This window comes from Chamaea fasciata, unplaced genomic scaffold (genome assembly GCF_029207755.1).
Source record: "Chamaea fasciata isolate MVZ Bird 193981 ecotype frontalis unplaced genomic scaffold, bChaFas1.0.hap1 SCAF_3, whole genome shotgun sequence".
In the NCBI taxonomy this organism is placed as follows: Eukaryota; Metazoa; Chordata; class Aves; order Passeriformes; family Sylviidae; genus Chamaea; species Chamaea fasciata.
This window is the reverse complement of record NW_027094088.1, coordinates 113,511,429-113,538,266: the sequence shown is the minus strand read 5'-3', so window position 1 is coordinate 113,538,266 and position 26,838 is coordinate 113,511,429. Positions and strand designations below refer to the sequence as shown.

At 58.0% G+C, this 26,838-nt stretch overlaps 1 protein-coding gene across 3 annotated transcripts in view; it reads right to left on the bottom strand.

Annotated features, from left to right (window-relative positions):
• Positions 1–26,838, bottom strand: part of DTNB (dystrobrevin beta) — a 159,247-nt gene that overhangs the window by 27,649 nt on the left and 104,760 nt on the right. For all 3 annotated transcript variants that reach the window (XM_066180189.1, XM_066180191.1, XM_066180192.1), the window contains one exon: positions 20,910–20,930. In XM_066180189.1, the coding sequence (XP_066036286.1) occupies positions 20,910–20,930 (21 nt within the window). The remainder of the gene's footprint in view (positions 1–20,909; positions 20,931–26,838) is intronic.

The following is a 26,838-nucleotide window of genomic DNA, read 5'->3' as shown; positions in this document are numbered from 1 at the left end:
TTAGTCCCCTCAGTTCATATTCACCCCTTTGCACCACTTTTTCCTGTTCTTACTGGACCCACCCTATAACCCTGTGCCTTCCTAAGGCATCGGGGCCAGCACCAGCCTGGATTACAGAGGCTGAATCCAAGTGTTATCTTGCAAAATTATTGCAGTTTTGTTTTCAGGCTGCTGGCTTGGGAAGGTGAGGAATCCACCAGTCCACCAATCCATCAATCCATCAATCCACCAATCCACCAATCAACCAATCCGCCAATCCATCAATCCACCAATCCGCCAATCCATCAATCCACCAATCTGCTAATCTGCCAATCCATCAATCCACCAATCCATCAATCCACCAATCCACCAATCCATCAATCCATCAGTCCACCAATCCACCAATCCACCAATCCATCAATCCAACAATCCGCCAATCCATCAATCCACCAATCCACCAATCCGCCAATCCATCAATCCATCAATCCACCAATCCGCCAATCCACCAATCCATCAATCCACCAATCCATCAATCCGCCAATCCACCAATCCACCAATCCATCAATCCATCAATCCACCAATCCGCCAATCCATCAATCCACCAATCCATCAATCCACCAATCCATCAATCCATCAATCCACCAATCCATCAATCCAACAATCCACCAATTCACTAATCCATCAATCCATCAATCCGCCAATCCACCAATCCGCCAATCCGCCAATCCACCAATCCACCAATCCATCAATCCATCAGTCCACCAATCCACCAATCCACCAATCCATCAATCCATCAATCCGCCAATCTGCCAATCCATCAATCCATCTATCCATCAATCCAACAATCCATCAATCCATCAATCCACCAATCCGCCAATCCATCAATCCGCCAATCCACCAATCCATCAGTCCACCAATCCATCAATCCAACAATCCACCAATCCACCAATCCATCAATCCATCAATCCACCAATCCACCAATCCATCAATCCACCAATCCATCAATCCACCAATCCATCAATCCACCAATCCATCAATCCACCAATCCATCAATCCATCTATCCATCAATCCAACAATCCGCCAATCCATCAATCCACCAATCCATCAATCCGCCAATCCACCAATCCATCAATCCACCAATCCATCAATCCATCAATCCACCAATCCGCCAATCCATCAATCCACCAATCCGCCAATCCATCAATCCACCAATCCATCAATCCGCCAATCCACCAATCCATCAATCCACCAATCCATCAATCCATCAATCCACCAATCCATCAATCCAACAATCCATCAATCCACCAATCCATCAATCCACCAATCCACCAATCTGCCAATCCACCAATCCATCAATCCATCAGTCCACCAGGGATCTACTGGGAACCAACGGTCCCATGTGGATGGCCCTGCGAGTGTCCCTTGAATGGTTCTGTCAACCCCTTCTGGAATTGGCCAGGCACCTACTGGCACCGTAACTAAACAGGTGGGAAATGGCTTTTCTGGGCTTGGGAAAGGGAATACAGGACATACACAGGATATTTAAATATATATATTATATATATTTATATATATAAATATAAATTTATATTTGTTTATTTATATATAAATATACATATTTTTCATATATATATATTTATATTTATGGATATACACAGGATATCCATAATATACGTATATACCCAGTGTCCCCAGGGAGGGTGGGAGCTGCCTGGGGACACCAGTGTGGTCACTCTGTGTCCCCAGGGAGGGTGGGGGCTCCTCGGGGACACCAGTGTGACCATCCCGTGTCCCCAGGGAGGGTGGGAGCTGCTCGGGGACAGCAGTGTGACCATCCCGTGTCCCCAGGGAGGGTGGGAGCTCCTCGGGGACATCAGTGTGACCATCCCGTGTCCCCAGGGAGGGTGGGAGCTGCTCGGGGACAGCAGTGTGACCATCCCGTGTCCCCAGGGAGGGTGGGAGCTGCTCGGGGACAGCAGTGTGACCATCCCGTGTCCCCAGGGAGGGTGGGAGCTCCTCGGGGACATCAGTGTGACCATCCCGTGTCCCCAGGGAGGGTGGGAGCTGCTTGGGGACATCAGTGTGACCATCCCGTGTCCCCAGGGAGGGTGGGAGCTGCTTGGGGACATCAGTGTGACCATCCCATGTCCCCAGGGAAGGTGGGAGCCGCTCCCTCAGGAATTCACCCTGTGTCTCCTCACGGCCAGCGATTCTCTGCCCACCCCAGCCCCGATTATTATGGCCAGGGGAAGGGGGAGAGAGCCTGGAAGGCAGCCCTTGGCTCTCCCACGTCCTGCAGCAGGTCCCGGGGAGCAGCCCAGCCCTTCTCCCGGCCCAGGGACGAGCCTTTCCCTCAGGAGGGCTCCCCGGCCCTGCCCCGCCATGCTCGGGGCTCCTCCTGCTCCCCCCGAGCCGCCTGAGCTCCTCACGCACCCACCGCCGTTTGTTTTCGTTCCTCCCTCTCCCCCCAGCTGCGGCACCGAGAGCTGGGCGGCGGGGGGGGGGGAGATCAGGAAACAATAAAAAAACACTCTGGGTTGCCACACAGAACGCCGCCTTCTCCCCGGCTCCTTTCAAAGGCTGACATTTTTGCTTTCATCCGCCATTTCCCGCCGCCCTCAGCGGGGCCTCGCCCGGGGCTGCGCTCAACATGGGCCGCGTTTGTTCCCTCAGCACCGGCACGGCCTCCCCGGCCTCAGTTCCCGGCCCCAATTCCTGCCTTCCGCCTCCCCGGCCTCAGTTCCCGGCCCCAATTCCTGCCTCCGGCCATCCCTGCCTCAGTTCCCGGCCCCAATTCCTGCCTTCCGCCTCCCCGGCCTCAGTTCCCGGCCCCAATTCCTGCCTTCCGCCTGCCCGGCCTCAATTCCCGGCCCCAATTCCTGCCTTCCGCCTGCCCGGCCTCAATTCCCGGCCCCAGTTCCTGCCTTCATCGGAGCTTTCGTGTGTTCCACGTTCTGCGCTGCCCAGGGGTGCAGCTCTGAGCTCACGTTCAGTGTCACTGGGCTCTGCACACAGCGGGGACACAAAACAAATCCTTCTCCTGCTGCACACCGAGGACAACTCTCAGCCCCAACAGCACAAACAAGGGTGGGCTGGAGGGAGGGACAACAGGGATGGGACCTCACAGCCTGGAGCTGGAAATGGACAATTCAACCCCAACGTGCAAATGGACCAAAAGTTACAAAAGTGTGAGACCCCGTGACCATTTGCCCATTTTGTGTCCACTTTGTGTCTATTTTGTGTCTATTTTTCGACCATTTTGTGCCCACCTTGGGTGCAGCCCTGGCCAGGCTCTTGTCCTGCCCAAGGTGGATCCTTAAAGGCCTTTGAATAAATCTCTACATTATTCTCTTAGCCCCGTCCAGTCTCTGTTCCAGCTCAGCCTTCCCAAGGCATGGGGGCCACCACCAGCTTGGATTACAAAGGCTAAACCCGAGCGTTATCTTCCAGAATTCTCGCAGTTTTGTTTTCAGGCTGCTGGCTTGGCCTTTGGCTCGGGGCTGGGAGCTGCTGCTGGAGGGGCTGCAGGAGCAGAACCTCTGGTTGTGGGAGCATCCCAGGCCAGCAGCAGATTTCTCTGTCCCGGGATTTCCCTGTCCTTAAAAAACCAGCCTGGGAACTTCATTCGAGCTGAAGGGCAGCAGAGTGAGCGGAGTGTGCCCATCCCTGGGCACAGAGAGGCGTTCTCCATGCCCGGAAAATATCAAAAGCTCAAATTCATGGAATCCTGGAATGGTTTGGGTTGGAGGGAGCCTAAATCCCATCCAGTGCCACCCCTGCCGTGGCAGGGACACCTTGCACTGTCCCAGGCACTGTCCTCTGGGAGCTGGCGGCGACCCAGCTCCGCCACCACGGAATTATTTCCTGCTGTGGGCACTGAGGATGCTGCGGGCGAATCCCCTGCCACGCAAATCCCGTGTCTGTGCCTTCAGAAACCAAACCTGGGGTCTGCTCAAATCACCAAATCGGCTTTTCTTGCCCAGATTTCCTTCCCATGAAGTCCTAAAGCTTCTGTGTGGCCTGTCAGTGTGGCCCCGGAGCAGCATTCCTGACACAGAAACAGGAATAAAGTAATGGCAGGGTCAGATCATGGAATCCCGGAGTGGTTTGGGTGGGAAGGGACCTAAAAACCACCCAGGGCCACCCCGGCCATGGCAGGGACACCTCCCACTGTCCCAGGTTGTTCCAAACCCCATCCAGGACACTGCCAGGGATCCAGGGGCAGCCACATCTGTGCCAGGGCCTGCCCACCCTGCCAGGGAACAATCCCTGCCCAGGATCCCATCCAGCCCCGCCCTCTGGCCCTGGGAAGCCGTTCCCTGGGTCCCTGCATCCCCTGTGACAGCAGAGGGGCTCCACATCCACGCTGGGGGTGCCCATGCAGGCAGAGGGGCTGCTCTCACTCCAGAGTTTTTCAGGAAAACTGCCATAAAAAAGGAGGAAAGCGACGGTAGGGGGTGGTGGGGGTGGAGGAGGAGCTGCCCAGCACCCGGCCATGGCAGCAGGGACAGGCAGGACTGGGGTGACACAGTGTCCTGAGGACCGTCCCCAGCTCCCCTGGGATAAGGAGCCCTTTGGTGCGTTATTTCCAGGATTTCCTTTTCCCCGTCTTGTGCTGCGGAGCTGAACTCCTGGAGGATCCGGGGCTGTGCTGATGGGAACCATCCCACCCAAGAGCTCTGGGGATAAGAACCAGAACTGACGGCCTCTGATCAGATCCAGCTTCCCAAAAGCCACGGCTGGAATTCCTCCTGGGCAGCTGAGAGCCCAGGCCCACAAACAGGTCTGCACAGGGAGCTCTGAGCGGGCTGGGGCATGCAGCAGCCCCAGCTGGGGGAACGACGACACATCCACAACAAAGGAGAACCTCGGTAATCCGGGATCAGCCCCGCTGCCTTTTCACAGCGTGGAAAAAGAGCTCGGGGCCTTCGGGGGGCCGGGGGAGACAAAAAGAGACACGTCCAGGAGCCCCCGGTGAAGGCAAAGCATGAAGGGGTTGGGACAGCCATGGCCAGGGACACACACGGGGACAGCAGGCTGAAAGGACGGGTTGTCTGAAAGGATCACTTGTGACCGTGAGGCAGAGGCGTGAAATCTCCCCGCCACCGCAGAGCCCAAAGAAGAGGCAAGAGCTGGGGAAGAGCCCCCGAGAGGAGCAACCTGCAGGGGTTGGGTCTGCCAGCACCGCTCAGGGCTGTGAGCTGGGCCTCCGCATCCTCCCCAAAGCCAGGAGGACGCGGGTGCTGCCGAAAAGACAGACCTGCCTGGCGGGAGGATCCGGGAGGAATTCCTCGGGGATCCATCCCCCTTCACATTCTGATGAGGCGCACAAAAATAACCCGCGCTCTAATGACACTTCCTGACGACACAGAAAGGTGAGGATGAATCACTGATACAGAGGCAGAGCAGAGGCTCGCACACACGCTCCGGAGGCTCCGGAGGCTGCGCTGGCGTGGGGGCACTCACGATCCCAGAGCTGGCTGCCCACGGCAGGGGCTGGGTGTCACCACAGCTCCGTGTGTCACCGGGGCACGCTCTGGAGGTGTCAACCCACCCAGGAATCCATCCGTGGGTCCACCCTCACCCTAAAGTCCTGCAGAACGGGTCTGGATCAGGCCGGCAGAGAGAGCAATCCCAAATGGAAAAGGAGGAATCGGGGCTGGGGGGACACACAAACTCTGTTGTCCATCTTGGCAGAAGCCAAACCGTGAGTCCAGGATCTCCAGAGGAGAAAGCACATGGACAAAGGCTGCCTGTTGGAACTCTGGAAGCTGAGAATTCCGGCCTTTCTGTGCTGACAGGCACTGACCTTCAAGAAAACACTGCATTTGACCTGAGGCCGTGGAAAAGGCTCCCAAAATGGAGTGACAGCCCTGGGATTGTGGGTGTGGGGTTTGGATAGAAGGGTGTGATGTCACAGGGTGGAAAACTTAGAGTTTAAAGGTTTAGAATATAGTAATATATAGAGAGAGAGAGAGCAAGATGGAAGATTTAGGGCATAGGCTAAGTCTTCTTCACCTTCTTCTTCCTGGGTTTGGGTGGTATCTTGTAATCGGGTAGAAAAATTCACATTGTGGACCATGGGGGGTTGGTTGTTGGGTTCAAAGCAATGGGATGAAGCGGCACAGCCAGAAAAGGAGCCCCTGTTTGGGCACAAACTCCAGAGTGCAAAGCGAAGCTCAGCGTTTTTGGAGGATTTCAGCTCGAGCTGGGTCTGCAAGAGCTCCCCAGGGAACTCTGCCAGTGCCTTCTCCTGCCAAGTGCAGCAGCCACGCTCAGGATCAGCACCTGGGCCTCAGGACGGGGACAGGGATGAAGCCACAGGGGACAGGGATGAAGCCACCGGGGACAGGGATGAAGTCACAGCTGCTGGGACAACTCATCCTCGTGCAGGGAGCAGCGTTTCTGCCCTCCTGCAGCCCAGAACCTCAGTGCCAGCACACCGTCCCCTGCAGACACGCACTTCCCAAGGCAGCAGGCTGGGGAACCTGGCCTGCAGAGACCCTGGAGAGCTGCTTGAAGAGGTTTGTTTTTTGGCCTATTGATATCCATTTTTAATAGATCTCGAAGTAACAGGGAAATTCCAGTGGCATAATAGCGTTTTCCAGGATAACAGTAAAAGGGAAAGTGGAATGACTGGGAAGCTCACATCAGCCCAAAGAAAAAGAACAGAAGAGGAAAAAGACATCAGGAAAAAGGACATTTGACATCAGGGAAAAGAAGAGAAAAGCTGAGAGGAGACCGGAACAGCACAAAACGACAGGGCTGTGACTGAGGATTGGCATCAGGAGCTTTTGGTGGCAAAGGGAAGGGGAGCTGGGAATGCCGAGGGGGAGAGGGGAACCCCAGAGCCAAACACTTCTGGAGCCCACGGTGCGCCACAGGCAGCCAGGAGAAGGTGATCACCAGGGAAGGAAAGCCAAGCAGAGGCATTAATTAAAGATCTGGAACGGCCTGGGGACATCCCCCTTCTCCCAAAGGCTGACTGGGCCACTGGGAGCGGGCACGTTCACAGGATGGAAACGCCGAGATGGGCAAGGAGAGGTCAAATCAAACCCAGCTGAGGCACCACACGAACACCCCGGGCTGGAGACAACGTGTTCTCCAGCAGCCTGGGGTGCAGCAGAGGCAGAAATGGGAATTCAGACCCATGGGGGATCCTTTGTACCACCACGTTCCCACAACAGCACCCGCGATATTTCTGGGTTCCAACGGCGAATACAGAATGGAACTGCGCAGGATTCAAAACCTGAATTAGGCAGGTGAGCTGGCTCGGGGAAGTTTTTTTGTACAAACCCCCCATTTCCTACGGTTAGAAATTTCCAGTTTCTACACAGAATCGGAGAAGCGCATCAAAAGCAGTGGTAGGGGAGCAGTTGTCTTCCCGAGGAGTGGAAACGCTCCTGACACTTTGAAAAGGCTGCTTTGAGGAAAAAAAAAAAACCCAAAAAACCCCACCTGACTCATGGAAAGAAAGACGACAAAACTACACGTTATCGTTCCTTTCATGAGAGAAGAGGCTGTGTGCAGCAACACCCAATTACTGCACAGTCTGAACTCTCTGAGCTTGCAGCTCCCGTGTCACTCCCAAGGCTGCAAGGAAACCACCCAGAAAAGGGGTGGGCAGGAGGTTGGGCAGGGGAAGAATCACTGGGGCTGGAAAAAAAAATCCCTCCCAGCCCATCCAGCCCGAGCCGTGCCCCATCCCCGCTTTGTCCCCGGCACTGGGTGCCACCTCCGGGAATTCCTGGGACGCCTCCAGGGGTGCTCACATCTCCAGAGATCCGTCCCAGCTGCAGGAGACTCGGCCAGAGCCAGCCCAGGGGTGAGCTGGAGCAAGAGCAGCCAGGAGGGCCGGGATGCTGCTGCACATTTGGGATGCTCCTGGAGGGACCCGGGGGAGGGAGGGAGGGAGGGAGGGAGGGAAGGAAGAGAAGAAGAGCAACTCTGGTTCCAAACTGAGCCCCCGAGGCTCCTCTGACGTGTGCGGAGGAAAGGAAGGTGTGGAGTCATCCCCGGGGGAGAGCGGTGTGTGGGGCGGTGATGGAAAACAACCGCTAACTGCGCCCGAGGATTAATCATTAATTAATGATGTGGCTTCGGCTGCTGCAGGGAAGGGGGGGGGGAAAAACACCGGCTGCACTCAGGGGGTTGCTCATCTGTTGTTTAAAGGCAGGCAGGCAGGGAGGGAGGAAGTGTGAAAGCAGCTCCGGGGTGCTGCAGGAGCCTTGAAAACGGCAGCTCAAGGCTTGAGCCGGCTGGGAAAGAGGAGAGGAGGGAGCCGGCGAAGGCAGAGTGTGGGCGAGGACAGCAAACTCGGGAAAATATTTAAATTCCTCGTGCCTGCCATCATTTCCTGGAACACTTTCCCAATGTTTTGTGCGGTCCTCAAGGGCTCTGGAGACCCGCGCTTGGGAAGCCGTGCGCTGGGGATGAGCGCGGCCCAGGCAGGTGTTGCTGCCGTGATTCCCTGGCTGCTCGTGGCCTGGGACGGAGGCTCCCAGAGCACTCCACGAGCTGCTGGCATGGCAGAAATCCTGGGAAAAACCCCACGTTATCCATGAGGGGTGAGGGCCTCACCGGCTCCTGCAGTGAGGACACGGAATAACGGAGTGCCACCACCCCCTTCCTCAGGTGAACCCACCGTCAGGCCTCAAATCCTCCTTCGGGGGCTTCATGGGAGGCTCCGAGCAGCGAGAGCTGCGGGGAGCAAGCTCTGGTGGAGTGTCGGAACCCTGGAAGATGAGAATTTGAGGCCCTTCTTTGTGTTCTAGCAGGCACTGGCCCTCAAGGAAACACTGCACTGGGAAGAGGCAGAGACATTTTTCACCTCGTTAGCCAGAACTCACAGCTTGTGAGACCGTAACACAGGCAAGAATTAATAAACATCTGAGTCCGGACGTGGAGACTGTGTCTCTTGAGCGTTTAACGCCGGCTCTGACAGAAGAAAAGAAGATTAAAAAACCCCATGGTGGAGAGGCCAGAGCGGGGCTGTGACACTGCCCGTGGCTGCGGTCACTTCTTGGGGCTTGGAGGTGGATCCCAGAGCCATCCCAGCACGGCTGGGGTCACTTTTTGGGGCTTGGAGGTGGATCCCAGAGCCATCCCAGCACGGCTGCGGTCACTTCTTGGGGCTTGGAGGTGGATCCCAGAGCCATCCCAGCACGGCTGGGTGGGAAGGGACCTCAAAGCTCCTTCCATCCCACCCCTGCCACGGGCAGGGACGCTCCCTGCTGGAATTCTGAAAGCTCAGATTTTAGGATTTTAGTGTATAGCAATACATATGGGGCAAGATAGAGGATTTAGGGCATTGGCTAAGTCCTTCTGGGGTTTGGGTGTTTTTTTTTCCTAATTGGGTGGAAAAGGTCGGCACTGCGGGCCTTGTGCGGTCAATTATTGGGTCAAGAGTATCAATCATAAAGGTGTCACCTCGTTATTGGGTGATTAGGGCAGAAATAACCCTGGAATGAGTTCGAGGCATCCGTTTTACCTCCCTCTTCTAACCTGTCACCACCGCCACGTGGGAATTCCCAGCTTGGGTGGCCTCTGGTGCTTCCAGAGTTTGTGCTGAGATGAGCCTGAGGTTGGGCACTGCACCAAAGGCCTAAAACCCACACAGAGCCGCGCTCCAGGTTGATTCCAGCTGTGGAAACGGGCGCGGAAGGCAAAACGTCCTTCCCTCTTCCAGCTGAGGTGTGGATGAGCTCCGGGCGCTCTCCTCCCCGGCCAGGGAGAATCAGTGAGGAGCACCCCGCTCTCCTCCAGGACGTGGGTGGGGAAGGGGCAAACACAGATATCCCGTGGGGGCTGAGGGGCCTGGGAACTGCCAGAACCCTGCCAGCCCTGAGCTCTGCCCCAGAACATCCCTGGGGGTGATGCTCCTGAGGGAGTGCAGCGGGGACAGCAGGGAACCTCTCTGGCCACAAAGCCTCCGAGGAAAAACGCCGCTGTCGCCAAGATGAAACAACAGAAAACGAAGGAGGCAAAGCCCCTGTGGTGGGTCTCGCTCTGCTGCTCCAGCTGCTGTCTCCTCCCAAACGAGGCAACCCTGCTCAGCGCTGGGATGTTCATCCACAGCCGACAGGCACAGCCAGAGCACTAAAAATAGATCTGTAGCAAGATGGATCGCTCGCTGGCCACGGCCCGGCGTGAAGAACGCACTCCTAACAGGATCAAGAAATGTGGATTTTTGCTCTCAATAAACTCAGACCGAACCACGGAATGACAGGGCGCGTGCAGGGTTTGATTCCTGCACCTACGGATCCTCCCTGAATGAAACGGGTTCAGTGAGAAATGAGGAGTTTGACGAGCAGGGCACAGCACAGCGAGGAGCACAGCTGAGGGAAGGGAAGGAAGGCAGCTCTCGCTGCTGATGTAAAACCAGCACTTTCCAAAACACGCTTTTCAGCCCTTCCCAGGAAGACTGTGATGAGTATTAACTTAGGGGGCTGAGGAGGAAGGATGGATGGATGGATGGATGGATGGATGGATGGATGGATGGATGGAGGGATGGATGGATTTGTGGCTCTTTGGGTGAATTTGTCTGTGCTCCAGGCAGACTGAGGCTCTTATTTCCAGCTCTCCCATTTCCCTAGGTGAGCAGCCAGCAACCTTCCCTATTTTCCTGTCAAACTCAGGGATTTGTCATCCTTTTTTTTTTTTGTCCTTTGCCATTCCTGGCTCGTCAGCAGCAGCAGCACGAGATGCAGAGGAGCTGCCTGCGAGGGCACTGCCAGCCCTTCCCAAAGGCACATCCTGGGAATCATCCGCGGGGTTTGCCTCCACAGGCTGGGAAACGTGAGGGGATGACACAGGCACAGCAGAGCTGCCTCGTCACGGTGCAGACCTCACCCCTCCTCCTCCTCCTCCTCCTCCTCCTCCTGCTTCTGCTCAGCACTTCCAGTGATGCTCAGAGCTCTGCACACACCCGGGGCAGGCAGTGTTTCCATTCCCAGAGGGATCCCTGAGGCTGGAAAATCCCTCCCAGCCCATCCAGTCCAACTGTGCCTCAGTCCCCACCTTGTCCCAAAGAGCCCTGAGTGCGTGCCACATCCAGGAATTCCTGGGACACCTCCAGGCATGGGCACTCCAAACCTCCCAAGGCCTGAGCACCCTTTCCATGGGGAAATTCCTGCTGCTGTCCCAGGAGGAGCAGGAGAAGGAGGGTGATATTTACCCTCCAGCAGTGCCCATGGCCCAGGCTGGCCTCTGGGGTGGGGGTTTGGGCACCTCTGGGCAGGAACCTCCTCAGGTCCCCAGGACCGGGGGTGCCCCTGGGCTCCCCCAGCACTGCTTTTCCCAGCCTTGGGAAAGCGGCCCAGGGCGTCCGGCAGCCCTGGGGAGGGCAGGATAAGCCCCAGCTCCCTCCCCCGGGGCACTGGGAATCCCACGGGAACAGCTCCACACTCCCACCAAAGATCACCACACCACAGCGCCAGGGAGAGGTGGGAGATTCAGCAGAGACAAGAGGAAGCCCAGGACGGACAGAAGGAAAAGGTGGAAGGCTTTGCAGGAGCCTGAGGAAGCCCAGGACGGGCAGAAGGAAGCGGGGGAAGGCTTTGCAGGAGCCTGAGGAAGCCCAGGACGGACAGAAGGAAGCGGGGGAAGGCTTTGCAGGAGCCTGAGGAAGCCCAGGACGGGCAGAAGGAAGCGGGGGAAGGCTTTGCAGGAGCCTGAGGAAGCGCCCAGGACGGGCAGAAGGAAGCGGGGGAAGGCTTTGCAGGAGCCTGAGGAAGCCCAGGACGGGCAGAAGGAAGCGGGGGAAGGCTTTGCAGGAGCCTGAGGAAGCCCAGGACGGGCAGAAGGAAGCGGGGGAAGGCTTTGCAGGAGCCTGAGGAAGCCCAGGACGGGCAGAAGGAAGCGGGGGAAGGCTTTGCAGGAGCCTGGGGAAGCCCAGGACGGGCAGAAGGAAGCGGGGGAAGGCTTTGCAGGAGCCTGAGGAAGCCCAGGACGGGCAGAAGGAAGCGGGGGAAGGCTTTGCAGGAGCCTGGGGAAGCCCAGGACGGGCAGCAGGCACAGCCGGCACAGGCTGTGGGCTGGCAGGACGGCTCTCCCCGCTTCGCCGTGCCCCACGGCGAGGATCCCCCGTCCCGGGGCTGCTGCCCGGCCCCACAGCTGCTGCAGGCACGCCGGTCCCAGGCGGCCCCGGTGTCCCAGCACAGCCCTTTGATCTCGGGGGGGGAGTGCCTCTCCTCTAATGCAGAACACACGGCCGCGGCTGCCAAGAGCCCCCGGAGGAGGGGAGAGATCCCAGAGGCTTCACCCTGCCCCTGCCAGGGAGCCCGGGGCTGCTGTGCCCTTCCCGGCGCTGTTTTCCCCTGGAAAAGCCCCCTGGATCACCCAGCCCCACGTCCCGCACTCAGGGCTCTCCTGGGGAGGAGGTTTGTTCCTGCCGATGGGGAGCAGACGGCGGGCCCTGCGCACTCCCTGCCCGGGGATGAAAATGTGACCCATCCCTCAGTTTTTCCACAGGGAAGTGAGAGCAGGACGCTTCACCCCTGGCCTGAGACACCGACTCTTCTTCTGGATTAAACATCAGGGAAAAAATAAAGAAATGTTTTTCTTCTTTGAAAGGGGAAAAAAAAACAACAAACGCAACAACTGGGAATAAATCCCTGTGGTTTGGCTGTGCTCACAGCAACAGGCACTGCTGTTTGGGGCCAGGTTACAGACTCCTGGCATGGTTTGGATGGGAAAGGACCTCAAAGCTCGTCCAGTTCCACGGGCAGGGACATCTCCCGCTTATCCCAAATGTCCAGCCTGGCCTTGGGCACTGCCAGGGATCCAGGGGCAGCCCCAGCTGTGCCAGGGCCTGCCCACCCTCAGACTCTGCTCTCACCTTTCCCGTGTCACAGGTTCCTGTTGGAGCCCTGGGCACTGGGAGTTCCAGCCTTTCTGTTCCGACAGGCACTGACCCCCAAGCAAAAACTGCATTGGACCTGAGGCCGTGGAAAAGGCTCCCAAAATGGAGCGACAGCGCTGGGATTGTGGGTGTGGGGTTTGGATAGAAGGGTGTGATGTCACAGGGTGCAAAACCCGGAGTTTAAGGGTTTAGAATATATTAATCTGTAGAAAGCAAGGTGGAGGATTTGGGGTGTTGTCTAAGTCCTTCTTTTTCACCTTCCTCTTCATGGGTTTGGGTGGTTTTCTGTAATTGGGTGACGGGGTCTGCACTGTGGGCCTTGTGTGCTCAATTATTGGGTTAAAGGTATAAATAATTCGGGTTTCATCTCATTATTGGGTAATTAGTGCTTGAATAACCTTGGAGAGAGTTAGAGGCACCTCCATTTCCTACCTCGTTAGCCGGGGCTCACAGCTTGTGAGACTGCACAAGAATGAACCAACATCTGAGTCCAGACGTGGACACTGCCTCTCCCGTGCATTAATCCCGGCTCCAACGGAAGAGAAGGAGATAAAAGAAGTTGTTTCCAGGCTTGGGGAAGTTTTTATACAAAACCCCCGTTTATTTTGGGGCGTGATGAGATGTTTACCGGTCTGAATTGTTTCTCTGAGACCTGCTGGCTCCTGGGCTGGTGTGTGAGCAAGATCCCTTTCACTTCAATCTGTTCCCAGGCAGAAGCTCCGTGTCCCAGTGGGGCAGAGGGACCTGGGCAATTCCCGGAGCAGTGGGAATGACACATCCTGGAGGGAGCTGGGGCTGGGATAAGGTCCCGGCAGACAGGCTGGGCAGGGTGGGCAGGCCCTGGCACAGCTGGGGCTGCCCCTGGATCCCTGGAAATGTTCCAGCCCAGGCTGGACACTGGAGCTTGGAGCAGCCTGGGACAGTTTGAGATGTCCCTGCCATGGCAGAGGGTGGCACTGGGTGGGCTGTGAGGTCCCTTCCCACCCAAACCATTCCATGAGTGGATGGTTCTATGCAGACCCTGCTCAGGTGAATATAACTTTTCTTTTCTCCGCCCCTTTCCCCTGTTGAATTTCACCAAGTGGGGGTGAGGGAAGCGCTCTCACAGAGATCAGGATTCCCGGGCCTGGGAAAGCACCAGCAGCCACTGCCCCTGCCCACCGTGGGGCTCATTTGGAGGCATCGCAGGTTTGCTTCCAGCAGCTCCGTGCTCCAGATCATTGGCAGCCTAATCCTGCGTGCTGACAGCCCTAACGAGCCCATCAGGTGAACTCAGGCTCAGAATTCCAGCAGATCTGCATCCTGGGCCGGATTAACTCAGGCTCAGAATTCCAGCAGATCTGCATCCTGGGCCAGATTAACTCAACTACAGAATTCCAGCAGATCTGCATCCTGGGCCGGATTAACTCAGCTACAGAATTCCAGCAGATCTGCATCCTGGGCCGGATTAACTCAGCTACAGAATTCCAGCAGATCTGCATCCTGGGCCAGATTAACTCAGGCTCCGAATTCCAGCAGATCTGCATCCTGGGCCGGATGAACTCAGGCTCAGAATTCCAGCAGATCTGCATCCTGGGCCAGATTAACTCAGCTACAGAATTCCAGCAGATCTGCATCCTGGGCCGGATTAACTCAGGCTCAGAATTCCAGCAGATCTGCATCCTGGGCCAGATTAACTCAGCTACAGAATTCCAGCAGATCTGCATCCTGGGCCGGATTAACTCAGCTACAGAATTCCAGCAGATCTGCATCCTGGGCCGGATGAACTCAGGCTCAGAATTCCAGCAGATCTGCATCCTGGACCGGATTAACTCAGGCTCAGAATTCCAGCAGATCTGCATCCCGGGCCAGATTAACTCAGCTACAGAATTCCAGCAGATCTTGATGTCCAGCAGATCTGCAGATCTGTCCAGCCTGGCCTTGGGCACTCCCCCTGAACTACACCAGTTAAAAACCCCAACATTTCCTATTTCTCGGCTGTTTTAATTCTTTGTGGATCGAAGCACATCTGCTCCAGGCTGCTGCGGGGATATTTACAGCAGTAAATCACAGGATAATCACAAATACAATACGAGCTCTTCTCCCGAAACCCAGTTTGGATTACACGACCGTTCGGGTGTTTAGAGCAACTCCCATTTCACTTTGATAAATTAAAAAAAACCCCCCGAGAGGTTTTGGGCTGAAAGCGTCACGCGAGGCCGAGGCTGCAGCTGGGACTGACATTCCACAGAGCCAGGCTCGGAGGTGGGACTGTTTTGATGCAGCACCGCAGAGAAATTGGTTCCAGGTAGAGGTTTTTCCCCTTCCTGTGGCAGTGTTTACTCCGTGCCTGGCTGTGGGCAGGGCTGGGATTTTCTGACAGCAGGCTGTAAATCCGTGCTGTGCAGGAGCCGCCAGGCACCAGGGGCGGTGGTCACCCTCCTGGCTGACACCACAGCAACCTCCAACCTCAGCGCTCCCGAGGCCTTCAATCTCTAATGTTTCTGCAATTCCAGCAGCACCAGGCCTGCGTTTGCTGCGTTTCTTTATCTTGCTTCTAGCCCGCTTCGGATCGGCTGCAACTACAAAAAAATCCCAAAAAAGCCCCTCCACAGTTCAAAGGTTTTACTCCGACAGCGGAGCCACAATTGGTCCCGTTTGTCAAGGAGGTGCTTGGCCAGGAAGGAGACACCCCAAAACCTTCAGCCACTGTCCAGGGATGGGGCACAGACATCTGTCCCTGCCACACCCGGGATGCCTTCAAAGGATAACTGAACAACAACTGGGAACAATCCCTTCACAAAACTCCTTCACGGAATCCCTTCACCTCCAACCCACCCAGTGCCACCCCTGCCAGAATTCCTTCACCTCCAGCCCACCCAGTGCCACCCCTGCCGTGGGCAGGGCCACCTCCCGCTGTCCCAGGGCCACCTCCCGCTGTCCCAGGGCCACCTCCCACTGTCCCAGGCTGCTCCAAGCCCCAATGTCCAACCTGGGCTGGAACATTTCCAGGGATCCAGGGGCAGCCCCAGCTGTGCCAGGGCCTGCCCCCGCTCCCAGGGGAGGATTCTTGGGCAGAACCTAATCCAAATTTCCCCTCTTTCGGCGTGAACCCATCACTCCTGGCCCTGCCATTACAGTGCCCCACTGAACTGTCCCTCTGCCCTTCCGGAAGGAGCCCGGAGGTTTCCACAGAACCTCCTCTCCCCACGTTCCCAGCTTGCTGCGTCTCCCCGCAGCCCTTCCCTCTGCCCCAAGAGTTGCAAAAAGCGTATTTGTGTGCCGGGGAGGTAAAGAACGAACTGGAGAGGGGCCAAGGAACCACCGACTTCAAAAAGATGCAAAGTTCGCGGCAGAGTTAGTAAAGGAGTGATTTATGCCCGACAGGATGGTTTGGTCGTGTCGGGCCCGACCTCGGCCCCGCTGCTGAGCACAACATGCCTTGACAAGATGTCCCAGGGCTGCCTTTGAAAAAGACAAGCCTTAGAAAGAGACGAGGTGGGGAAAAGGGACTCCTCCCGACAGAGGGAAGGGCCAAAGCGGAGCAGCGGAGTCTGTGCAGCAGATGACGAGCGGAGCCCCAAATTGCTGCCGTCTGTTAGCAACCTTTGCCCAGAGAAATGGATTTCATGTGAGGTCAAGAAATCCCAAACTGCCATTTCCTCATTAGTATTAATAAGGGCCAGGTGCCACATAAAGCAGCAGTGGATCCAGATGTCCTTCACGTGGCTTTGATTACCCTTCCAGGCTGGGGAACGATCCCGGGGAAAGTCTTGCAGATGCACCCAGAGGAACTACGGTTGATATTAATCCCTCTGCGATTGAATTAGTGGGCATTGGGAGCGTTATTCACCCCCAGGTCAGCTCCAGGGACGTTCTCCTGCAGGGACAGCGTTGGGATGAAGATCTGGTGGCTTCTGCTGGATTTTCCACGACTCTGCACGGAAGGAACTTTGTGAACTTCTTCTAAAAGGCCACAAGAAGAGGAGTTTTCGTGGACGCCCCGTCCCTGGCAGCGCCCGAGGCCGGGTTGCACGGGGCTTGGAGCACCCTGGGGTGCAGGAAGGTGTCCCTGCCATCACTGCGTGGGATTATTTAAGGTCCCTTCCCGCCCACACCACCCCGTGACTGCAGAAGCAACCCCTTTCTCCAGGCGACAGCGCTGAATTCACTCGAATGCCATCGACACCTCAGTGGACGTTCCTGAGCTCTGTCTCCGGAACGGACGCGATTCCACGGTGAGCGGTGAGAAAACTCCGGGGCTCTTCAGCTCTGGGCTTCTATGAAGGCGAAGACGCCGTGGAAAAGCTGCCGCTGCCCACTCCTCCGGGAGTTATGCGGGTGCCAGGCTGGCGCCTGGGGCCGGCAGCGGGAGTCGGGGCCCACAGGGAGCTCAGCGAGCTCCTCCAGCCCGGTGACGTGCCGGAGCACTTGCCCGCGGAGCGAGGGAAGCATTGTTTCAGAAGAGTCAGCACGGCTGTGAAATTCAGCAGGGAAGCAATAAATTTTTCACATCCTGGACTGCACGAGGGGGATCATTTAACTGCTTGCAGCCCGTGCCCAGGGAAGAGACGGTTCCAGAGTTCTGCCAAACCCGTCGCCTTTCCCAGGGACCAGACAAACAGCCGGGAACGTCAGATCTTGCCAAGAGGAATGCAAATCTCCCGGGGAAACATCTCCCCGGTCATCCCAGCGATCTCCCCAGGACAGAAACACAGCTGTGACAGCCTCGGGAATACCTGTCCCCAAATGGGGCAAGGAATGACTCGTGGAGACGAGAGGGGAACGAGGAAAGCCACCAGCACGGCAAATCCTCAGGAACGGGGACAACAGGGAACACCCACGGGGTGGGAGAGGGTCTGCAACAGAAATCCCACCCTGATCCTGCCACGGAGATCGTGGATAAAATATCCCAGGCCAGGCTGGACACCGGGGCTGGGAGCAGCCTGGGACAGCGCGGGGTGTCCCTGCCGTGGCTGGGGTGGCCCCGGGGGGCTCTGAGCTCCCTCCCAGCCCAAACCACGCCGGGGTTTGCCGATTCCTACAATGGATTCATGGGTCTAAACCCACCCAGGACCGGCACAAACCCACCCAGGATCACCAAAGGCACCAAAAACCCACCAAGGGCCAGCAAAACCCACCCAGGGCCAGCACAAACCCACCCAGGGCCAGCACAAACCCACCCAGGACCGGCACAAACCCACCCAGGACCGGCACAAACCCACCCAGGATCACCAAAGGCACCAAAAACCCACCAAGGGCCAGCAAAACCCACCCAGGACCGGCACAAACCCACCCAGGACCGGCACAAACCCACCCAGGATCACCAAAGGCACCAAAAACCCACCAAGGGCCAGCAAAACCCACCCAGGGCCAGCGCCAGGAGCACAGATCCCGCTCCTGGTGGCAGTTCCTGACATCTTCCCCTGGACTTCTGACCGCGGGACGGGACCTGCAGAGGCCAGGGGACCCCAGGGGAAACCTGAACCTTCTCCTCAAGGCCAGCACACCTGGCCAGGGGCTGAGACACCTGAACCTTCTCCTCACGGCCAGCACACCTGGCCAGGGGCTGAGACACCTGAACCTTCTCCTGTACAGCCAGCACACCTGGCCAGGGGCTGAGACACCTGAACCTTCTCCTCACGGCCAGCACACCTGGCCAGGGGCTGAGACACCTGAACCTTCTCCTCACAGCCAGCACACCTGGCCAGGGGCTGAGACACCTGAACCTTCTCCTCACGGCCAGCACACCTGGCCAGGGGCTGAGACACCTGAACCTTCTCCTCACGGCCAGCACACCTGGCCAGGGGCTGAGACACCTGAACCTTCTCCTCACGGCCAGCACACCTGGCCAGGGGCTGAGACACCTGAACCTTCTCCTCACAGCCAGCACACCTGGCCAGGGGCTGAGACACCTGAACCTTCTCCTCACGGCCAGCACACCTGGCCAGGGGCTGAGGGCTCCCAGGGGAGCAGCTCAGGCTGCTCCGGGCCCTGCAGAGGGAGGATGTGAACTTTCGGCTCCTGCAGAGCAGCACCGTGTCCTTTGGCCGCTCAAATTCTGCCTCTCCCGAGCCCCACGTCCGTTCCGGCTCCTCCGCTCCTGGCTCCTCATCTCGGTTTGGGCTCCTCGTCCTCCTCCTGACACAGCGCCCAGGGAAAAGGGGACGTGGAATTGCTCACCCTCTTCCCTGATCCCGTGTTTACCCTGAAGCTCCCGCCCCAGCCTGGTCCCTGCGATAAACCAAATAAATCCCGTCGGCCGGGGGCTTCGGCAAAGCCAGGGAGGGGGTTGGGTTGGACACAGGAAAAATTCTTCCCTGGGAGGGTGGGGAGGGGCTGGGATGGAAAAACCCACCCAGGGCCAGCAAAACCCATCCAGGATCAGCAAAGGCACCAAAAACCCACCGAGGACCAGCAAAAACCCACCCAGGATCAGCACAAAACAACCCAGGACCAGCAAAGGCAGCAAAAACCCACCCAGGATCACCAAAGACCAGCAAAACCCCACCTAGGAGTCACTAAATGCACCAAAACCCCAACCATGTCCAGCAAAACCCCAGCCAGGAGTCACCAGAGGCACCAAAAACCCACCCAGGACCAGCAGAACCCACCCAGGAACACCAAAGACTAGCACAAACCCACTCAGGATCACCCAGGACCAGCACAAACCCAACCAGGAGCACCGAAGGCAGCACAAACCCACCCAGGATCAGCACAAACCCACCCAGGATCACCCAGGACCATCACAAACCCACCCGGGACCGGCACAAACCCACCCAGGACCATCACAAACCCACCCGGGACCGGCACAAACCCACCCAGGACCATTACAAACCCACCCAGGATCACCCAGGACCAGCACAAACCCACCCGGGACCGGCACAAACCCACCCGGGACCGGCACAAACCCACCCAGGACCATCACAAACCCACCCGGGACCATCACAAACCCACCCGGGATCATCACAATCCCACCCAGGACCATCACAAACCCACTCGGGATCATCACAAACCCACCCAGGACCATCACAAACCCACCCGGGATCACCCGGGACCATCACAATCCCACCCGGGACCATCACAAACCCACCCAGGACCATCACAATCCCACCCGGGATCACCCGGGACCATCACAATCCCACACGGGACCATCACAATCCCACCCGGGACCATCACAAACCCACCCGTGACCATCACAATCCCACCCGGGATCACCCGGGACCATCACAAACCCACGCGGGACCATCACAATCCCACCCGGGACCATCACAATCCCACCCGGGATCACCCGGGACCATCACAATCCCACGCGGGACCATCACAATCCCAGGCGCGATCCCGGCGGCCGGGCGGTTTCAGCCCGCGTACCCCCACGGCACGGTCAGCAGCAGGCCCGCTCCGCCCCGCTCTGCCCGTCCGGCCAGAGCCCGGGGCAATCCCCCGGCCGGGTCCGGGGCGGCCGGGGCTCCCTCCGCCCTGCGGCCCGGAGCGGCGCTCACACCACGAGCGAAGCGCCGGCGGCCGCCGCCGAGGAGAAGCGGCAGGGCTCCCTCTGCAGTGGATCCCGGATTTCACACCGGGAAAAGCGGAATGTCCCCTGCTCCCCGCTCCTCCTCTCCGGGGCTCCTGCGAGCCCCCACGGGCGCGGAGCCGTGCCCGGAATATTAAAATCGTTAATTGGGGTTTTTTTTGGGGTTTTTTTTGTTTTTTTTTTTTTTTCTTTTCACGCGCGGGCTCGCACGTGGCGAGGAGGGGAAGGGAAGGATTTCCTGAAGGGACAAGGAAAGTTTCCCTGGGCACGCGGAGCCCTTCCCGAGGATATTCCCACAAAACTCAGCCGAGTTTTCCTGGCTGTGTGCGGTCCCACCAAAGGCTCGTCGGGGCAGGAAACTTCCCTGGAAAGGGAGGGCGGGATAATTCTGGGATAACACACACAAACCACGCTCAGCTTCCTGCCCCGTTCCCGGGGTTAATTTGCATACAAGCCCAATTAACGAGAAATGGATTTCACGCAGCAAGGAAAGGAAAAAAAAAAAAAAAAACAACACCCAGAAAAAAATCAGCCACAAAGCGAAGTCGACTTACTGCCTGCTTCTGCTCTTCTTCCTGGAGACGTCGGCAGGAGAAAAAGGTGGAGAGAGAGAGAGAGAGAGAGAGAGAGAGAGAGAGGAGAGATTAATTATCGTGTGACATTTTTTTCCACACAAACGCTGATTTTCACCCAAAACCCCCCAGTGAAAGGACGGGAGATGGGGCCAGCACCTGCGGCACGGCAGGAGCTGGGGACACAGGGGTCAGCCCCGTGCTGGGAGAGGACAACATCCAAGGAAAAAAACCCGAAAAAACGGGAATTACTGCGGGAACTCTGGGCTGGGCGGCATTTCCCTCACTGCCGGCAATCCCCCCGCAGCTGGAGGCAGGACACGGGGCACAGGGGGGCTCTGGGGGAGCACAGGTGACACCTGTGCCCCTCGAAGGTGGGACAAGGGCAGCAGGGAGCCCTGGGGCACGGGACGGCGCCGGCCGCTTTGGGCAGGACGGTTTTTGGCCCCGGGCTGCCCCAGGGGAAGGTGTCCCTGCCCTCCTGACTTGGAGGACAAAAAAAAAAAGTGAAATTGTGGGGGATTTCTCCCCTTTGGAAGCAGGGAAGTGCCCACTGTGGCTGGGCCTGGGCTGGGGGAGGCACGGCCTGCCTTCAGCTGCAGGAGGATTGCTGGGAAGGAGGGAAATGTCACCCAGCCCGCAGTTCCCCGGGTAATTCCGATTTTTCCAGGGGTTTTTGTCCTCTCCCAGCCAGGAGCCAGCTGTGTGTGACACCAGGGCTGCCGGACACACCCTGGCCTGTCCCAAAGCAGCAATTCCAGCCCTTCCAGGTGACTCCCCCCAGCCTCGCAGGGACCAGCAGCTCAGGGGGGCACAGAAATCCCCCCCCACACACACACCAGAAATCCAGGCCACGGAATTAAAACTCGTGGGATAAAAGCTCCTTCTGGCCTGGAAACCCACGAACCTTCCCGGGCTGATCTCCCCATCGGAGCAGGATTAACCAGGACCTTTCCCTTAATTTAAAGCCGCTTCTTCTCACTGATCACCGAGAAGCTGTTTTCCCCCGCCAGCCCTGCAGAGGAGCCTGGGAACGGCTGGGGGACAATTCCATGGCTTTGAGCAGACATTTTTGGGTTTTGTTTTTTTTTTTTCTCCCAAGATTTGAGGCCCTTCAGCTGTGACGGTGGTGCTGTTGGGCAGATGTGGCGCCTGGCTCTGCTCAGTGCCCTCCCCACATCCCAAATCCCACCCCGGTGCCTCCCACCACCACCAGGGTCAGCGAAAAGATCCTCAATCATCTCCTCCCTGGCCAAAAAAAAGCTGTTAGTTTGAAAAGCGAGGCCTTGGCAGTGAGCGGAGATGTGCAGGAGCCCCGTGAGGAGGGCCAGAGCTGCCTGGGGCCGGGGCTGAGCGGGGCAGGGATAAATCACCGCCAGGAAATCACCAGGCAGGAAATGGGAGCGGAGAAATGGGATCTGTCTGCTGCATTTCCCCGGAGCTGCCGCTGACAGCCCTGGCAGGAGCACGGAGGGGTCCCCGGGGAAGGCTCATCACAGCCTGGCCACCGCAGGAGAGGCAGGACGAGGGGCAGCCAAGGCTGGATGGAGCCATGGGCCAGGATGGATTGGGTGGGCAGGGACCTGAGATCCCAGCTGGAACCCAGGGCAGGGACAGCTCCCACCATCCCCGAACCCAAATCCCACCTGGAACCCCGGGCAGGGACGGCTCCCACCATCCCTGACCCCAAATCCCAGCTGGAACCCCGGGCAGGGACGGCTCCCACCATCCCTGACCCCAAATCCCAGCTGGAACCCCGGGCAGGGACGGCTCCCACCATCCCTGACCCCAAATCCCACCTGGAACCCCGGGCAGGGACAGTTCCCACCATCCCTGACCCCAAATCCCAGCTGGAACCCCGGGCAGGGACGGCTCCCACCATCCCTGACCCCAAATCCCAGCTGGAACCCCGGGCAGGGACGGCTCCCACCATCCCTGACCCCAAATCCCAGCTGGAACCCCGGGCAGGGACGGCTCCCACCATCCCTGACCCCAAATCCCAGCTGGAACCCCGGGCAGGGACGGCTCCCACCATCCCTGACCCCAAATCCCAGCTGGAACCCCGGGCAGGGACGGCTCCCACCATCCCTGACCCCAAATCCCAGCTGGAACCCCGGGCAGGGACGGCTCCCACCATCCCTGACCCCAAATCCCAGCTGGAACCCCGGGCAGGGACGGCTCCCACCATCCCTGACCCCAAATCCCAGCTGGAACCCCGGGCAGGGACGGCTCCCACCATCCCTGACCCCAAATCCCAGCTGGAACCCCGGGCAGGGATGGCTCCCACCATCCCTGACCCCAAATCCCAGCTGGAACCCAGGGCAGGGACGGCTCCCACCATCCCTGACCCCAAATCCCAGCTGGAACCCAGGGCAGGGACGGCTCCCACCATCCCAGGCTGCCCCAGGCCCTGGCCACGGACACTCCCAGGGATCCAGGGGCAGCCCCAGCCTCTCTTCCCTTCCCTCCCAGCCCTGCGATCCCATGGAATTCCCATTAATGGAGCCCCTGGACACGAGGGTCAGCCCTCCCTGGGGATGGTTTGTGGCAAACATTGAAAAACCCCAATTTTGACTCAACTGCAGCGGCCTGGGGAGGGCCCGGGGAGGGCCCAGGAACAGCAGGGCAGGACACGCAGGGGGGTTCAAATAACGGTGAACAAACAACCAGAAACGGTGAGGGACCACAGAATGGAAATCACGGAATGGGAACAGAAATCACGGAATGGGAACAGAAATCACAGGACGGGAACAGAAATCACAGAACGGGAACAGAAATCAGAGAATGGGAACAGAAATCACAGGACAGGAACAGAAATCACAGGATGGGAACAGAAATCTCAGGAATGGGACAATCAGAAATCACAGGAATGGGACAATCAGAAATCACAGGAATGGGACAATCAGAAATCTCAGGAATGGGACAGTCAGAAATCTCAGGAATGGGACAATCAGAAATCACAGGAATGGGACAATCAGAAATCTCAGGAATGGGACAATCAGAAATCACGGAGCAGGAATGGTCCACGATCACAGAACCAGCAGTGGGTTGGCCTGGCACAGACCTCATCCCAGGGCCTTTCCCTGCTCTGGGTCCGGCCCCCAGAGCATGGGGAAGTGGATGGACCTCCAGACAGCTCTGGGTGGGCTCCCCTGGAACCATGGAATGTCCTGGGCGGGGAGGGACCCACCCCAAATCCCACCCCGGGCATCCCTGGAGCGCTGCCCAAGCTCTCCTGGAGCTCTGGGGACATTCCCTGGGCAGTGCCAGCACCCTCTGCGGGACGAACCTTGCCCTAAAATCCATCCCAAATCCCCCTGGCCCAGCCCCAGCCCTTCCCTGGGTCCCGTCCCTGCCACAGCAAGGCCAGAGCTGCCCCTCAGGGGACCCGCAATGTCCTTCCCTCCCTCTCCTTTTTCTTCAGAGAGGGATTTGAGGCCCCAGACTCTGAATCCAGCCCTAAATGGTGAAACGAAGGCAGCATCAAAAATGTAAAAAAAAAAACGACAAAAAACTGCATAAGAAAATGGGGGAAAAAAAATAAAAGCTTAACAGCTGATGTAAATTATACATGAACGGTTTTGAAGGCCTCCAAGTGATGAGAGAAGCTAAAACCTGGTGGAGGGAGGAAAAAAAAAACCAAACTCGTGTCTGGCAGGGCTAAAAAAACGGGAGCTGGAAATTAAACCCCAAGATCAGGAAGAAAACAGCCTGGGGGCAGCAGAGCGGGGCTGAAATGCCCACCAGGGCAGGAGGGAGGGATGGAGGGATCCCGTGCCTGCCTGACGCCCTCCCCCCGGAGTCTGCGCCGGCACGCAGGGAGGCTCCGACACCACGGGATGGGAAAAGGCATCCAAAGGAGCTACAAGAAACGGTATTTTTAGATATTTTTAGCTCGGCGGGGCTGGGGAACTCGACAGCTTAAAATGATAATTACCTGAGCGAGAGGAGCTTACCCGGGGCGGGGCAGGGAATGCGGGATGGGTTTGGAATGCCCAGGACGGGGGTGCGGGTGCTCAGACAGGGAGGGGAGACAACTGAAAGGAGAGAGAAGCTGACTGGGGTGACCCGAGTGGGAGCAAGCAGGGCCTGGAGGGGCTCCGGGAGAGCTGGGGAGGGGCTGGGGACAAGGCCTGGGGGGACAGGACACAGGGAATGGCTTGGAGCTGGAAGAGGGGAGATTTAGACGGGATTTTGGGGAAGGAATTGTTCCCTGGGAGGGTGGGGATGGAATTCCCAGAGCAGCTGTGGCTGCCCCTGGATCCCTGGCAGTGTCCTGGATGGGGTTTGGAACAACCTGGGACAGTGGGAGGTGTCCCTGCCATGGCCGGGGTGGCCCTGGGTGGTTTTTAGGTCCCTTCCCACCCAAACCACTCCGGGATTCCATGATCTGACCCTGCCATTACTTTATTCCTGTTTCTGTGTCAGGAATGCTGCTCCAGGGCCACACTGACAGGCCACACAGAAGCTTTAGGACTTCATGGGAAGGAAATCTGGGCAAGAAAAGCCGATTTGGTGATTTGAGCAGACCCTAGGTTTGGTTTCTGAAGGCACAGACACGGGATTTGCGTGGCAGGGGATTCGCCCGCAGCATCCTCAGTGCCCACAGCAGGAAATAATTCCGTGGCCAGCTCCCAGAGGGTGACGGGGAGCCAGGCAGGAAGGGCGGTGGAGCCTCAGGGAGGGCCCCAACACCCAGCCCGGTGCTCCCAAATATAAAAGCAGGCAGGAATTTTTAACTGCTCAGGCAAATCTGCATTGGCAGGGGATTTTCCACTTCGGATGCCTCCGGCTCCAGGAGCAGATGTTCTTTCTGGGAGAGGCTTTAGTCAAGGAGAGGCTGTGGCATCTGCCTGGGCATCCTCGTGGGATGGACATTCCCTTCCAGCCACTGCCTGGATGAAGATTTGGGATGAATTCGGGGGAGCTGGGGAGGGGCTGGGGACAAGGGCTGGAGGGACAGGACACAGGGAACGGCTTGGAGCTGGAAATCGAGATGGGATTTGGGGCAGGAATTGTTCCCCGGCAGGTGGGAAGGGGCTGGGAATTCCAGCCCTTGGATCCCTGGCAGTGCCCAAGGCCAGGCTGGACGTTGGGACATCCTGGGACAGTGGGAGGTGGCCCTGCCATGGCTGGGGTGGCACTGGGTGGGTTTTGAGGTCCCTTCCCACCCAGTCCACTCCGGGATTCCAGCATCCCTGTGGTTTTCCAGGTCAGGCATCCATGGGCTGAGCAGGACAAACACAGGGCAGCACCACTGGCCTCAGGAAAAGCAGAATTCCCAAACACAGCCAGTGGGGCGTGCTCAGGGACACAGGGAGGGGGACAGCGCCAGGCCCGGCTGAGGGGTGTTGGGTCCTGTCCCCCTGTATGGACATCCCTGCCCCGGGATGAGGGGCTGGAATTCCTCCCCGGGATGGAGGGCTGGAATTCCTCCCCGGGATGAAGGGCGGGAATTCCTCCCCGGGATGAAGGGCGGGAATTCCTCCCCGGGATGAAGAGCGGGAATTCCTCCCCGGGATGAAGGGCGGGAATTCCTCTCCGGGATGAAGAGCGGGAATTCCTCCCCGGGATGAAGAGCGGGGATTCCTCTCCGGGATGAAGAGCTGGAATTCCTCCCCGGGATGAAGAGCTGGAATTCCTCCCCGGGATGAAGAGCGGGGATTCCTCTCCGGGATGAAGAGCTGGGATTCCTCCCCGGGATGAAGAGCGGGAATTCCTCCCCGGGATGAAGGGCGGGAATTCCTCCCCGGGATGAAGAGCGGGAATTCCTCCCCGGGATGAAGGGCAGGAATTCCTTGCCCAAGCTGAGGACTGATGGCACATCTGAGTCCCAGGCACCGGGAATTCCCCGACTGGGAATCCACTGTTCCTCCTGAGCGCAGAGGAGCCGTGGATTTTCCTGGGACCA